Genomic DNA, 16,309 nt, shown 5'->3' on the forward strand with positions numbered 1-16,309 from the left:
GCAACATTTAAAACAGATTTTATCATTGAATCATATAAAGACATATCTTTAAATATATATCTTCATATTAGACATATCATTTATAGCAAGCAAGCTGTTAACATATATATGGATACTTTGCCTGATGATTGCTCTAATAATTACACTGCATAAATTGCAAATTGGTGAATCAACATAAGTTTATTTTTAAAGATGCTCCAGTTGAAGGAAATAATAAGTTTAACGAAAGTAACCATATATCTGAGGTCTTCATTTTGTTGGGTTTCTTTCTATGATACCTAAAAATATGTAAGCACGCAAGAGCTAATAGGACCATTTCAATAATGGTTATAACCTTTAACACTGTACAATATATGTCTTTATCTTATAGGGCATATGCATTTGTTTCAGTTTGTTGTACAGATTTTAGCAAATCTAACAACTCCAGTCTTTGTAGACCCGACCTTTGAAGGGAATCATGTTTTCATCATGTATGCAGGCACGGAATGGAGAATCCAGATTTATGCACAGGCTACAGAAAATACGTGAGTTTTAGTTTACAAAAATTTAAATGCTCTCCTTGCCGTTGGTCCTGTGTTGCCTGGTTTGGGTCGTGTTAGTGATGCGTTCATTGAATACCTACCTTCTTTGTTGATCTCTGCTTATAGAATGGCTGATTACGTTTATAATCATTAAATTTCACAGCTGAGAGTGTTATATTTAGCTATACATGTCACCGAAAGACAAAAATATAAATGTAAAACGCTTTTTCTTGTTTAACAAAATACCTATCGAATCATCTAAATAACAATTTTGTCTTTTAGACATTACTTTACATAATATTAGAAATTTATCAACTAATGTTTCATTCAAATTCATTTTCGTTTCCTTATTCTTAAAATGAAGTTTCTTCACGGCACAATAATAAAAGTTAATATCAGCATTGTTTGGTCTGCGTTGAGGCCGTAGAACATGGCCCCGCACTTTCAATCAGGGATGTTTTATTTCCGATTTTTAAAGATCGTTCAGCAGGACTTTATGTTGTAGTTGTGGTATTTTTTGTACTATTTATTTCGGCTATTTTCTAGTTAGGTGGTTCCAGTTTTTCCCATTTGAATACTGTTTCATCACTTTAAGGATAATTGGCCTGCTTTTTTATTACTATTTTAACAGCTTATCTGCGATATGCAGGCTTCATAACTCCTAATCCCCATTCAAAATTCCATTTTTTTTAGTTTCGCTCAGTGTTTTTTCGTTTATAGCAAACGCATTCTTGTACTTCGGGACTATAGGCCGCTTTTCAGGGAATAACACTACCGTATCACATGGAAGTTTCAATGAGTTAAATCTAATTATACTTTAAACAATGGCATCTATACTATCATCCGTCCTTAAGATGAGCGTACCATAATAATCCCAATCACAAATGTAGTTCTATAAGATGTATGGCAGGAAAAAACAACAGAAGAATCTTCCTGCAGAATTGAGTACCGCTCAAGTCGGTGCTAGGGGGCGTGAGGGAAATTACACGTATTCATTATCCCTCAAGTACAGTCTTGGCTATGTTCATTGCCTGTTTTAATTATGAGAATTGTTCAGATGAGCTTAACATATACAGACTCAATCAAACCTAGTCTGCAATTCTTATGTAATTTTGTTGTGATTAATGCTTCCGAGGGTCCACTTTGTTTCCAGATTTTTTCACTAACTTGATAATTATGTTCTTACTCCATCGTATTTTATTAATTTTTACAGTCATTTGCATCTTGACTTATTATACATGTGTATAAAATTTTCAGATCAGTCTACAGCAAAAAACTTACGCACAAAAATCATCCCGTTAGACTTTCGTTAAGCTTCTAATAAGATGAGCTATAAAACACTTATGTCAAACTATTTTTTTTCTATTTCAAGAGAGGTCAATTGATTAAATGGTTCACAAAAGCTTTCTAGATTGTATACCCCAATCAGTTATAATACATTGAACCTCTTCCAAAATATACCGGCAATTTCTTGACACCCTTCCCCTTCTTGCAAACATAAATGATATCCGAAAGTACAACTATTCAAAAATTTACCTTATGTTTATTTACCTTACCTTTACAACATATCAGAAATTAGAATCTTTCAAAACATTAGGAAAGTGGAATAGAGAGAATAAGAATCCCTAAAGAAAGACCAACACGGCAAAATTGAAAATGTTGCAGACTCGGTTTGATTGAGCCTGTTCATGGACAGTACTGTCAAGTGCAAAACTACCGTCCACGCCCCCTAGCACAGGCTTAAGCAGAAATCAACATTTATCATGACGGGTACAATTTTGAATTTTGAAGTTGGATTTAGATATGAAGTACGATACATATCAATGTCATATCGCGTCATAAGGAGGAAACATCCTAAATAATCTATTTAGCTATTTGTGTTGACTATTTTTTGTCAATGGACCCGAATTTTATTAATTAATCCCTTCGATTTACAGCTAAAAATAAATTCGGAAGCAAGGGTTTCTTCCGATATCTATTATGTAAAGTCATATATTGGTTTCCCATTCGGTGATTTGCAGTATGTCATATCAATGGATGAGAACGAAAACAAATTTCATATATAAAAGCAGTATAAAAGACAAAATTAAAAATTAAATTACAGTTTGATAATTTATTTATTTCATTTGTATCTTCTACAGGAAATTACTAATTATTTTGTAGTTCACAGTGGGTTATGTATGTATTTACTGCTGTACATGAATTCGAAAGCTATAAATAGATATGACCTTCACATTGTGAAATTCCGAAAATCTATTTACGGTCATTTATTTTGCGCTATATTTATAAATAACGAACTGGAGAGTTTTGAAGGAAATGAAATGCAAACATATTCAACTTCATAAATTTATCGACAAACTTTAAATAGGTCATTTACTACATTTACTACCGTCCACGCCCCCTTAAACCGACTTAATTATTTATCATTTATTGATTAACGTGTCGTTGCCCTGTCCTTTTTATGTTTGGGGTCCGCCTGGGCTCCTTGCCATTGGTTCTTGTTGCTGGGTCATATGGGGGTTGCGTTCATTGAGCGCCGCCTTTCCTTGTTGATCTTGTTTTTCATATTTTAAGCAGAATTCCACATTTAACATGAACTAGTACAATTCTGAATTTTGAAACATCCGCAGATGTGTTCATATTGCGGTTATCATAGTTTGTTTGTTTGTTTCATTTTACGCCTTTTGTCAACAGTATTTCAGTCATATAGGCGGGTAGTTTTCTAACCATCGTTCATGGAGAGTTACACCAGTACTAGATTACCTTCCTAAGCGCCATTCCATGAAAAGCTGCATATGGTCCCCAAGTTAAGAAATGCGTGTGCCCTAAACGAGAAAACAATGGGCGGAATTAAATTAAATGAAATTTTGAATGGGGATCAGACGTTATGAAGCCTGCATATCACAGATAAGACGTCAAACGACAATTTAAAAAGCAGGCCACATATCCTTAGCGTGATTCAATAGTATTCAAGTGAGGAGTACTGGAACCAACCAACAATAAAATAGCCGAATAGAAAGAACTAAATTACCACAAGCATAACAAAGTTCGTGATGAACAATGTCTTTCGTCCGGCCATTCATCTATGGTATACATGTACAATACTGGTAAAATCCAATTAACCATTGAAAGGTTTATATCTGGTCATCACATGTCTACCTTGTCATCGTCACTAGCTGCATTTTTGCTTGGATGCCCTTTGACAATGTACACTAGTTCTTAATCTAAATAAAAAATGACCTATGCGCAGGAATAATTTGGCAAGATATCTGTAATGAGCGCATTATTTTTTTGCGCGAAGCTATATAAGTGCTGCATTGCAGCAACATTTGTACTTGTTCTCTTCATGAAACTATTGGAGAGGCGGTAACATCGGCCATAAAAGCTAGGCATGGAAATATCGATTTTTTATGAGACGAACACTTAAATGCATCCGTTATTCAAACCCACATTAGTTCATGTCACTGATTGACCACAACTAGAACCTGTACCTGGTCCATCATAGTCAAACTCGAGTTGATCAGGTAAAATGTGTCCAATCAAAACAAGAGGGACTATTGTGACCCTGAAATCGCTCACCTATAACAGAACTCTCCATGACAAGGAAAAGGTGATATAAACAAAAGCAAATAAACAATTTAAATCTGAAACTGATATCACAAAGTTCATTTTTGTGTGAAAACATTACTTGTTGCTTTGCTAAAGGAAAAAATGACCACAGGGCTTTTATTTGCACAAACGTTGAAGATGTTTTATGTTAAATATATAACCTCTAGCTATTTGGATTTTCAAAAAGAATATTTCTTATAGCTTTAACTTTATACATATCAGGAAAATCAATGACACCCGGGGTGGACAATTTTGACCCAGGGCATTTATTAAAACAAACTTGGTAGATAATCACTAGAAGATGTTTCATGTCAAATATCTAAGCTCTAGCTCTTTAAGGTTTTAAAAGACGTCTTTTTAGTTTTTTCTTTCGGTTGCCATGGCAACCAGAATTCTGCAGGGAATTAAATTCTCTCAACATCTTGTAAAGGTGACCACCATAGGATCATTCCTGGAATGACATTGGCCTAGTGGTTTATGGGGAGAGGCCGTTAAAAGTAAAAGTTTACGGACGGACGAATTGTGATCACAATAGCTAACTGTAAATAGGACCAAATCTTACTTTTGACGCATATCCTGTGTTACCAAGATGCTAAAGTCACTTAAATGGGCTGACTGGATTATCACCGTATAAGCGATAGACTTTCCATGACGTACAGAACCGCTGATCCCTACGGCGCAAAATCCCAAAGTCAATTATGTGTATGCCATAAACGAGAAACAATTGAATTTTCAAAGGGTTCAGAGTTTATGAGACCTTTTTAATAGTTACATATACAAAGCATAAAATGTATCTATAGTACAACTCACTGTACAAGTAATACAAACATGGTCACAAAGAGTGCACTCGAACATAACGCGCAAACACACACACGCGCGCGCACGTACGCAGACACACATACACATATTACAAATCATTTTTAAATATAAAATGAATTTTATTTATAAAATATGCTCTGAGAAAGTTTAAGTTTGTGGTGTGCGTTTTCCTGTTTTGCAGCTAAATGTGTAATAGTTTGCCACCATAAGAATAGATTTTTATCTGTAATTAAGACGGTTATTGTTTAAAAGGTAATTCACATACTTGGGAAACATAACATTATAACATTTACGGTGTATTGCAATTTTTTTCTAAATATGATTTGCATTTAGGACGGATTTCAAAATTAATTGGCATAAATGTGGGGATGCGTCGCGCATAGGATCAGGTCTTTATTTTTAAAGTAAAGGTTACTATTGTATGTCGTATGTCATATCATTGTCGTTGATTCATTACTGTTTTCGTTTTTTTTCTTCTTCCTTTTTTTAAATAACTTGGCTCACTCAGAATAAGAAAATGTATTCGTAATATTTTTGTATTCTTGTTACACTCTTTTATAGTAACCATGCTTTTCATATAAGACAAAGGTCATGGTTCCACTTATTAAACTTGAACAGCTGTAGAGCAAAATCCGTTCGTTTATACACTGGCATGTAGCTTTTCAATACCTTAGAGATATTTATCTACCGATTTTAGAAAAATCATTATAAATTTCATATAGAAATAATTAGTTTTTAAAAAAACAAACGTGAAATTAATACATTTCTGTTTGCCCGATAATGAATTAGTTTCTTTTAATAATAAATAATGACTATGTCATGTTTCGGCATTTAGGTTCGTAAGAAAACGTCTCGAGTAATAGGACAAAATGTTTTTACTTGCGGACCATATGCCGCTTTCCATGGAATGGCACTTACTTGTCACATTGAAAATTCCATAATAACCGCCATATGAACACATCTGCGGATGTTTCAAAATTCAAAATTGTACCAGTTCATGTTAAATGTTGAATTCTGCTTAAGCCGATGCTATGGGGCGTAGACGGTAGTTTACACTTGATAGTACCGTCCATGAACAGGCTCAATCAAACCGAGCCTGCCACATTTTCAATTTTGCCGTGTTGGGCTTTCTTTGGGGATTCTTACTTTCTCTATTTTAATCATTTAAATTTATATGATATGGGGCTAAAAGTAATGTTTTTTCCTCCAGCACTATAGCAGATTTTATAGCTTTTGGAATCCAGGGAGAAAACTTCACTACATCAAAAGCACAAGATGATTTAAAGCGACTGCAAGTAAAGTTTTCAACAATGTCATGGAAACCATCCGCAGATGATATCGGAAGACATATAGCATGCGTTAGTGCTATAGATAATACTGAGTAAGAGATACAAAATTTTATTCTACATTTTTTTAATTGACTACTTATTTATCCGTGACATTTATTTTTGATTATTGAAGAGACTCCTTTTGAAAAATGTTACGTATGTTGTACCTCACCTTTTTACCCTTTCAATTCGGACATCATTAGGCCGATTTAGGGCAAAACAAATGTGATATTGATTAATATCTAAAATAACAAACGTAATCAAATACATTAACATTTACTTCTATCCGTTTAATTTACCGATCATCAAGCATAGGCTCTTTAATGTTTGGTCAAAGTTGGAACAGTCTGCTAATTTTATCTTCCTCTGAAAAAGAGGCTACCAGTGGGGAAAAAGATTTTAATGTTCAGGTAGATATTGAAGAAATATTATTTAAAGATATACTATGCTCATCTTTGGGTAAAATATTTTTATCTTAGAAATATATTGAAATCCATGAAATTCTTACTGAATATGTTCAATTTGAATAAAATAATAAATAAACTATATATTGGAAGCTGCATTCCCTATTACAGGTCAAATAAAGTTGGTATTTTCTGATAAAAACTGCCAGTTTTTTTAATGACACTAAATATTCATATTGTGACCACCTATAGTGTGTAGAATTCAAAACATAACATTTTTACTTTAAATAAAGTCGAAACATGTTTATTTATACATATAAAGAGACTGTGTAGCAATTATTAAAATTTTCAAAAATATAGTATAGTGTATCTTTAAACTTGTATTTAAGCATACAATGAAAAAATATTTTTTGTTTTGTGTGAGTGTGATGTAAATTTTATTTCATCTAGTGGTTGTGTTATGACGGGACTACGTTGTGTTAGCGTCGCATTGCCTTGTTGAACTTTTTTTCATTTTATCAAAACCATTGTTGTCACTTTGCTACTCGTAATAATACTGTTTTTAAAGCTCACTGGATGAAATAGAATTTCATCATACATAAAAACAAAAACAAATATTTTCTACATCCTATAGTGAAAGACGAAATATTTCTGCATCATCGATATTGTTTTAAATGGTACACGGGCGAAGTATAAGCAATAATAAGCATATACCGTATAGAATATAAAGCACAAATATATTCTTCAATAAAACATTGATTTCATAATTATCGATCGATTTTGAGTATAAGCAATCTATTTTCAGCGTTGATTCTGAACAAAGATGCTTTGTTTTAGATGTTCAGCGTAAGTAAAACATTTTTGTTTTTTTAAGATAATTGTCTCTTTATCTGAGATATACGTTTACTAGAAGAAGAAACGAGAAGTAACTGTATTTCCGATTTTGCTAATCCGGTAACATTTTTTGCGTTATTTCCTTCAGTAATGATTTATTTCATTACATACGTATATATGAAATATTTAGATATATTCATGAATTAAAATGCGTATTTTCATTATCCGTATTTTCACTTTGAAAAAAGGAATCCACTAAAATGAATACATTTTTCGTATTTTCACTGTTATCCTAACGAACTACGTACTTTTAAAAAATGCAACCAATACAAAAAAAAAATTGGAATCTTTCTAATCGTAAGGTTAGAAAAGAGAAAAAAAATGTATGATAAATAGAAAATTCAAGTTCTTTATAAATAAAGGATTTTTTTAAAATCTCGTTGGATGAAATTCTTCAGATTTCAAGACTATTTTAAAATAATATTACTATCCTTCTACATTATAGCTGATGCATTCAATCATTCATCAACTGTTGCGGTGGTATGTAAAGAGATCAACATTTAAAATATAGATTTCTCGTTTTCAAAAAATAAAAGATAGTATTATTAAAGTTTTAACAAGCATAAATGAAAAAATGACTTATGAGGAATCACTTTAGATTTTTTTCAATATGTCTGCTTTGAAATAAGTTTATTTTTTAATAAAATCTGATGAAATACGAACCCCTATTTTTTTTCATAACGGCTTCTTATCGACACAACATATTGTAGATTTATGAAATTTAATGGCAAAAATGCATACTGTTACCACTTGAGCTTGATTTTTGCTTTCAAACACGTTATTTTTATAAGTAATAAAGCATTTCGTGATATACTCAAGTTCATTATTATAAATATTTTATCAAGTACCAATTTGTTTCTACACAAGAATGCAATTTTTAACATGACCTTCTTGAAGCATATTTTTAACAAATACGAATTAGTCACAAGTAAGAAAATTATCTACGAGCTCCTGGAAAATGTGTGACAATCTGAAAAATACGTACGAAGATGGTGTTAAAATTTCGCAAGAATTATTATATAAATAGATACTTTTAACGACCTGTTTCTATCAACGAGATTGTTTACAGCCAACTTACTGTTTGTTAATAAGTCGCATAGTACTCTTGACCGTAAAACAAAAATTCCTTTTCATGTACGTTTGACGTGCATAAAAGGCTTTTCCTATCATTTTGTGCTTAAATGGGATAGTGTTGTTTGTACGCAATTTTTCCCCTTGAGACGGGGGGATGCAACACAGTAACGGTTCGGAATGTTTTAATATGTTATATAAATTTATTGCATAATATCTGACTGAAAAAGATAAATATATCCGTAGAAATAAAACACTTTATTCATTTGTACGTCTGATCTTTTAATATACTTATCGTATCTTGTAGTAATCAAACAGAGCCTGCAACGTTTTCAATTTTGTCGTGTTGGGCTTTCTTTAGGGATTCTGTATTTATCTATTTTATATTAAATATACTATCACTTACGACTAAGCGTATCATGTAACATTATTACACTTGCATAATACTCATACGTTATTAAGAAAAAAAAATTGACAAAGATTTGAATGATGCACAGCAAGCAACTCCTCCACAATACCTAAAGTAAGTTAAAGTAGTTAGGGCATTGTTCGAGGTCGTTAGTGCTATATATAGTTTTTTTTTTCATTTCTCCATTTTTATTTATATGAATGATGTCTCTTTTCTCTTGGTATGCACATACTTATTTGGAGTGGAGTCTGGTATCACTGGTGACTCATGTCACCAGTGATTGAAAAATATTTTTTCCATTTATGCTAACGCAACAATTATTATATAAATAGGTACTTTTCAAATTTGGTATGAAAATATATAGAACGGACCTATAACTTTGGAAAGAGATAGGTGTCGCAAGAGGCCAATGTCACCAGTGATATATTTCTTATAGTTTGCTCGTACTGCCTATAACCCGAATATTAATTTCATATTTGGTATGTGGATACCTTTGGTAGCTTTTCAATTTAAAGTTTAATGTCACTGGTATCAAGGTCAATGGGTCGTTTAAATGTAAATAAGATATACATTTATTGGCAAATGAAATGTATTTTTTGCAAAGTATCATGTGAAATATGGGGTGTTAGTATTTTAAGATTATAAGAAGAATATGGCAAACGATTCCCTACGTTCCATCGACAGTCAATAGCAAGTGATTTTGACCTCTACTTTAGTTGATATTCAATTAAACACACTACGCCATAAAACGTGATTGATTAGGAGTACCAAATCGTTTACGTGATGTTGACGTGATATAGGTTACTAGCCAATTAATCATAAAACCGCGTTACGTAAAACATAAGTAAGTTACAGATTCAGAAAGAAATCTGTCTGCCAAAATACAAATATGAAATAAACATGCCAATTGCTTGTCGTTTTTTATCATATTTACTCGCTTTATAGTGGATTTAACTTATTTCTCCATGAGCATTTTGTGAAAAATGGCTCTTTTCATTGAAAAGCCTGCTGTTACAAACGACTTTGAAACTTTTAAAAAAGTGTTCAATACTGTTCAAATACTGTTCAAACTTGGCACAAATGTTAACTGGACCATAGCCTTTGTAACCGCATACTCAATCTTAAATTTCCTGTTACCATGGCAACGAGGGGAAATCACAAAATTGCCAAAGATCACTATTTTGCGTTAGTGCTTCAACCTCTCAATTGATTGAGATAGAGTCAAAAGCTTTTCAGCGTTGCTTACACGTTACCTTATCGTCGACTTGGGGCCATTTTTATCCTTTCACGAATCCAAAATTTTCTTGGAGATGAAAGGGTCTGCCGACCTCCTTCAAACCCCTAAACAGAAGGGGGCACATCCCCCTCTTGCACCTCCTTGATGTATCTATTTGATAGGGGATGGCGCCGAAAGAGTGATAACTTTTTAACACGTTTTTCAAACGAAATTAAGTGTTTAGTAAATGTTGCAAAATATTTAAATTACCCAAAATCGTGTTTTTACATTTTAAAACATGGCCTTACACATACTTTTCTTTTCATTACATGCCGAAAACGTAAAGCCTTGTTTTGCTATTTTTGTCCGCTTTCATAGGCCTTTTATGTGTAAAATGGGAATTCAGTCAACTTAAACAATTTGCTTTGTGGAATATTTTATTTAAGTCGTTTTAAAAGAGTTAGTAGTATTGTAAGAAAATTTGGTTGAATAACGTATTTGGGTCTGACTGTTGTTATATTCACTGAGGGCGAAGGCCGAGGATGAATATCACATAACCCAGGTCAATAGATTTGAATCTTCACCTTATCATAAAACACTATTTGTATGATATAACAATAACAAATGACATTGACGTTTGATAGAAATTAATCAATATACTTGTATACAAAATAGCATACTACTGTCTTTTGATGTCAGTTTTATAAGGCGGGGCTAATATCTGATGGAAAGTGCGAGGCTTGAAAACGAACCAAAAAATAAGAAAGATTCCATCTTCATTCAATGAGATTAAAGATAGGTATAAATAAGAATATCAGCTATTAAATTCAAAGTTCGTTGAAATGAGCGGAGATTATATATGATATTAGGTAACTGACCTTTTATCAAAATTATTGATCAGGGAGTTGTGTATTAATCTTTTACGTAGTCTCCATACATGTTTGAAATGCAAAAGTGTGAATATTGCGATTTAATATAGTTTGAACATTGAATTGTGTAGTACAAAAAATAAATTTAATGGTAATTAAATGAAGCATTAATCCTTCTATGAAATAAATTTTTATAGTAAGTAGTATAGTTTGCAAATGATATGCTGCTTTTGACAGAATATCTCTGTTTTTCTTTCCAGGATAAACCTTATTTTATCGACATTCCTTCGCCTATTCAGTTTGTGGACTGCAAAATCCACGCAACTTGTGTTGTGGCTTTATATGTAAAATCTGGAACGTATGTATTTTCAAATTTTGTCATTTTTTTTCCAACGGATTTTAGTTATTACATTCTTACAAGATCAATTACGATGGTCATTTTTAAAGTTCTAGTTATTTATAATGCTAAACATGTTGAAATGTTTATATATGTGAAACTATAGAATACTGTTGAAATGCGTCGATAACAGAATCCGAACTGACGCGTGTAATGTGTAGTAAGCTTAATTTCTAAACCGCCTATGTTTGCTGATTTCAGCCATTCGCGTCTTCGCTCTTCAAAAGTCTTAGGCAAAGACACAATAATATGCTTACTTTTGAAGGCGCTGAAACAGTATATTTATAGTTAAATAACGAAATTTAATAGGCAAATCCTCGAGATCTTCACCTTTATCGTGTCAGCGGGTAAACATCTTCGTATTGGCACGCTAAATTTGTCGTATGGTTGTGATTTCTCCTCAAAACATGAAAAGTGATGTGAGATATCTACTTGAAACTTCCAAGGCAAATCGAGAAAGAGTGCGTTGCTCAAAACGATAACACAAAACTTTAATATTTTGAGCTATTGATTTTGGTAAAGGCAAACCTTTTTCCAAAGCAAACCTTTGATAATACTTCAGTAATCTATCAAATTGCATAAAATAATAAAGGTCTTATTCTGCATGATTGCAGAGAGCAAGAATGTTAATTATGCCTTCCACAAAGTAAAGCTCAAAAAGTGTTTGAGATATGTATAAACTTAAAACTTCATACATAAATAGCTGTCATAAAGGAAAAAGGCAATGCCCAGGAATAATACGTCTACTCATCATAATTTTTGAGTGAATAAATTTCATTAAACAGGCTCAATAAACCGAAAAAAAAATTCAATTTTGTCGTTTTGCGCGTTCTTTAAGGATTCTTTATTTCTCTCAATTTTATTTTTATGGTTTTTCATGCTTTATTTCTGTCTTATAAAGGTTTGGGATGTCAAATTTAAACTTCTTAAGTAATTTTCTTTTTTTTAAATTGTTCATGCTAATTTTTTTCATAAGCATAACTCAATCAGTATTTGATAAAGCAATAAGAAGTTTCATAAGCAGAAAGATCTAATTATGGAAGAGTTCAGTGCATGACTATAACACTCATTTTGAGTTATTGTCCTTTGTTAATTTTATTGTTTAATATTTATGACAAAAATATTCCAAAAAGAGTTTAACATTTAAACTTCATATCTAATAGGCAGATATATCTCGTTAGGAGGCGTGCAGTGCACAAGTATTATAATTCTTCACTGCATTCTTTAAAGTTAGTCCAGAGTATAACTAATAACGCTTTTGAGGTGTTAAACTTCATAAGAGGATAGATCACTAACAGGGGGAATGAAGTTGCAAGAATGACATATCTTCACATCATAATTTGGAGTTAATGCTCATTGTTATTTTGCCTTCTTTGAATTTGCAAATTTGGTAGTATATTTATTTATTTATTTTGTCTAGTCAAAATAAAAAGAATTGATGTCCATGCTATAATATAGCTTTTTATAATATTGGAGAATGCTCTTACATATCAACAATGAACTTTATACCAACGGAAAAACTTTTCGTTTCTCTCTCATTTTTTGCACTTTTTGCGTGGTTGCCATCTAAATGTTAGTGCGTACATTGGGCTAATTTTTAAACTTTATTCTGTTTGGCGTGGGACTTTGACAGTCTGTCACAGATAAATCTATATTTTACAGAAATCTATCCGAGATCTTTGTCACTGACAGTTTCATTGACAAGTTTGATGTCAGTTTAGTACAATACATCACACACAAAGGTGAGCAGGTGTATAAAGCTGACCTGTCCTTTGAACATTCAATGCATGGAAAGAAAAATATCTGCTTCAAAGCAAAGGATGTAAATGGGTAAGTGGAGGCTTTAAGTTCGAGAATAACAAAATAATATAATTCAAGTTTACACGACAAAAGTTAACTTGTATACCATAAAATATGTCATGTGTGGATATTTTCTTTTTTGCATTTAAATGTTTTATTGATTATGCCTAATTGTGCATAGATATCGTATGACTTCAAATGTAAAACTAATGATAAGCTAGTATAAGCTAATTGCATGTATGATTTTTCCAGTAAACTAATAGTATTTTTAAATCCTTATATAGAAAAATTTCAATTGTGTTAAATAAAGAAAGAAAGGACATGTACTTGGTTTAAGTTATGATGAAACTATGACTCATTTAATTAGAATGAATGTTAAACTATTAAGAGCACGCGGCATTATTGGAAATAGCTGCCAAAATGTTGATTTGTACATTTACATACGTCAACCAAATCCCAGTTTCGGTTATATCTCATTGCGTTCCCTAGTTTCCTCTTTATTTTTTACTTATTACCTCTCTATTTCTTGATAATATATTTGAGCATTGAATATGAACACATATTTTTTTGCAGTGTTGAGAGCGAGAAAGCTTGTATCACAAGTCATATAGAACCTCCAGGTGTGTAATTCTGATACAACGGTAATGTACTCTAAATAACTTTACAGTGGATCAAAATAGCATTGAGATTACTAGATGTATGATATTGACGCCATTTCATTGATAATTCTGGAATGGAATGTTGTGAGGCTTATTTACAACTATTTGTTATAGACGGAATATTAATGACATGTTAGAAAGATTTTTTTGATATTTTCTCATATTCATTCAAATGTATAATGACTGTTAATAACCGTTTTTAAGAACCAGCTCTGTGCATGTATAGCATTTATACATCTTCAACGTTTTTGAAAGAAAGGTGATTTTCTATTTCTTTCATTGACAAAGCCGTTCTCGTCGGTTTGAAAACATGGTAACATTACATATTTGTGCAAGCCGGTATTTTGACTCCTGCTACATTCATTCTTCTTTTCATATTTCTGCTTAAAACATTAACTATTTAATTACATTTATTTATTTATTAATTTATTTATTCATTTATTTATTTATTTATTTTTATTTATTTATTTATTTATTCATAGATCCATGCATATCAGCACCATGTAAAAATTCAGCTTCCTGTGAAAGAGATAAAGAAAGTGGTGGATTTAAATGTCTTTGTTTACCTCGAACAATAGGGAAAACATGCAGTGTTAGTAAGTACAAAATAAAGTTCATGTTGTTTAAATTATTTTAAAAATACCATGAAAGATATATGCATATTGGAACAACAGTACTGAAAAGCAATATATTGCAGTTAAAACAGTGATCGATTATAGTTGTATCTAGCTGATAAAAACCGTATTACACATTTGAAATAATCAAATAAGCAGTGGTTATCAAAATTTGCAACAAATAAGGTTGATTTGAAAATGACACTTTCAAGTAAATGTATTTTTGAAATACTGAAAAAACTGCTTTGTTTCTGTTCATCTTATGATCAATGTACTTACAAAGTGATTTTATTTATTTTGAAGTAATAAATAACATTTAATAAACGAACATTTAATATTCAATCAATATTAAAACTAAACTATGACTTCTCTATTTTTAAATTATTAAATAAGCTAACTAATATTCTTTATTGTACGACAAAAAGTAAAACAGTAATAAAATATATCGTTTCAGGAGAAGATCCATGCACAGTAGATCCCGTTTCGGGGTAACAACATACTCAATATGTTATTTCGGGCAGGCATTTCAATTTGGGATTCCAGGGATAAAAGCAAATAGTACTAATATTTTGTAAGCTTGAAATGTACATACGATGGTGTATTTTTTCTTTTTTCTATCCCTTTTTAAATTTATATTTTTAAATTACCAAAAAAAGGTAATTCTTCAGTCAGAAAGGAAAAAAATACCCACAAAAGTATATCAAAAATCAAGATTTCCCTATAGTGTCGAAAAATAATGTACAACACTTATTGAATTATATTTCTTCATAGGGATGCTTTATTCATATTTGGCATTGTGTAGGAACCAGACTTCGGAGAGATTTAAATTAAAGAACAGTTACTGCTAAAAAATATTATTGACATCGTTCATTTTTTTGTCAGATATAAACGATTGCCCGGTTGATGCCTGTGATAGACATGGAAGATGTATTGATGGTGTCGGAACTTATACATGTGAATGTTTTGATCGTTTTAGCGGAATCAATTGTACTGTTGGTAAGAAATGATTAAAGTGCTTAAAAGTTTTAGCATTAAATTAGTAATTAGAACCTTTTAACAGTACAGTTTGTTTATCTTTTTATACAGTCATACATTTTGATATATAGGACTATTATTATACTGAGTCTCTAATAATAATGTTTCTTACAATTGTTGTAATTTCTCTTGTCAGTATATTTCTGTTTTTTCTTTCAGATGAATGCCCGGAACAGAGAGATGGAATAATGAATTGTCCAGCAAGTATGTCATTTATGTTGTCTCTAATCTGTCTTATGATTTATAATTAAGTTACTATCAAATGTGTAAGAAGTTATTTTATCTGCGATAAAATTTCAGGTGGTTGTTCCAACAATTCTTGTAATGGACGAGGTGTATGCTATGATGGAGGAAAATGTTCTTGTCCCTACGGTTACTCTGGTCAAAATTGCGAGACACGTAAGATTTTTACCTCTGCTTTAATGATATTTTACGATCAATGTTAAAGGACAAAAAAAACAACAATCAAATGTAAGCATACTTATCATAAAAGTTCTGAATTTTTAATAATATAGATATACTATCTATGAAATCTTTGAAATTTTTCGTAGATTTTCTTTCTTTTATTAGTTCTGAAACAGTTGCAATCTTTTTCAAGAAATGTGTAAGTGATTTAACTAAATATTTTCTTTAGACCTTTAATTAAAAGGTGACATTTTCTAGG

At 31.5% G+C, this 16,309-nt stretch overlaps 1 protein-coding gene across 1 annotated transcript in view; it reads left to right on the forward strand.

Annotated features, from left to right (window-relative positions):
* Positions 1 to 16,309, forward strand: part of LOC132759024 (protein eyes shut homolog) — a gene marked incomplete at its 3' end in the record, with an annotated part of 79,214 nt that overhangs the window by 18,845 nt on the left and 44,060 nt on the right. Inside the window, exons 7-17 of the mRNA XM_060750748.1 lie at positions 391 to 524; positions 6,160 to 6,330; positions 7,487 to 7,527; positions 8,021 to 8,055; positions 11,401 to 11,498; positions 13,200 to 13,367; positions 13,911 to 13,957; positions 14,479 to 14,592; positions 15,493 to 15,606; positions 15,805 to 15,849; positions 15,946 to 16,044. Of these exons, the coding sequence (XP_060606731.1) occupies positions 391 to 524; positions 6,160 to 6,330; positions 7,487 to 7,527; positions 8,021 to 8,055; positions 11,401 to 11,498; positions 13,200 to 13,367; positions 13,911 to 13,957; positions 14,479 to 14,592; positions 15,493 to 15,606; positions 15,805 to 15,849; positions 15,946 to 16,044 (1,066 nt within the window). The remainder of the gene's footprint in view (positions 1 to 390; positions 525 to 6,159; positions 6,331 to 7,486; positions 7,528 to 8,020; positions 8,056 to 11,400; positions 11,499 to 13,199; positions 13,368 to 13,910; positions 13,958 to 14,478; positions 14,593 to 15,492; positions 15,607 to 15,804; positions 15,850 to 15,945; positions 16,045 to 16,309) is intronic.

Source organism: Ruditapes philippinarum, unplaced genomic scaffold, assembly GCF_026571515.1.
Source record: "Ruditapes philippinarum isolate M1 unplaced genomic scaffold, ASM2657151v2 ctg2425_1_1_1_1, whole genome shotgun sequence".
Classification (NCBI taxonomy): domain Eukaryota; kingdom Metazoa; phylum Mollusca; class Bivalvia; order Venerida; family Veneridae; genus Ruditapes; species Ruditapes philippinarum.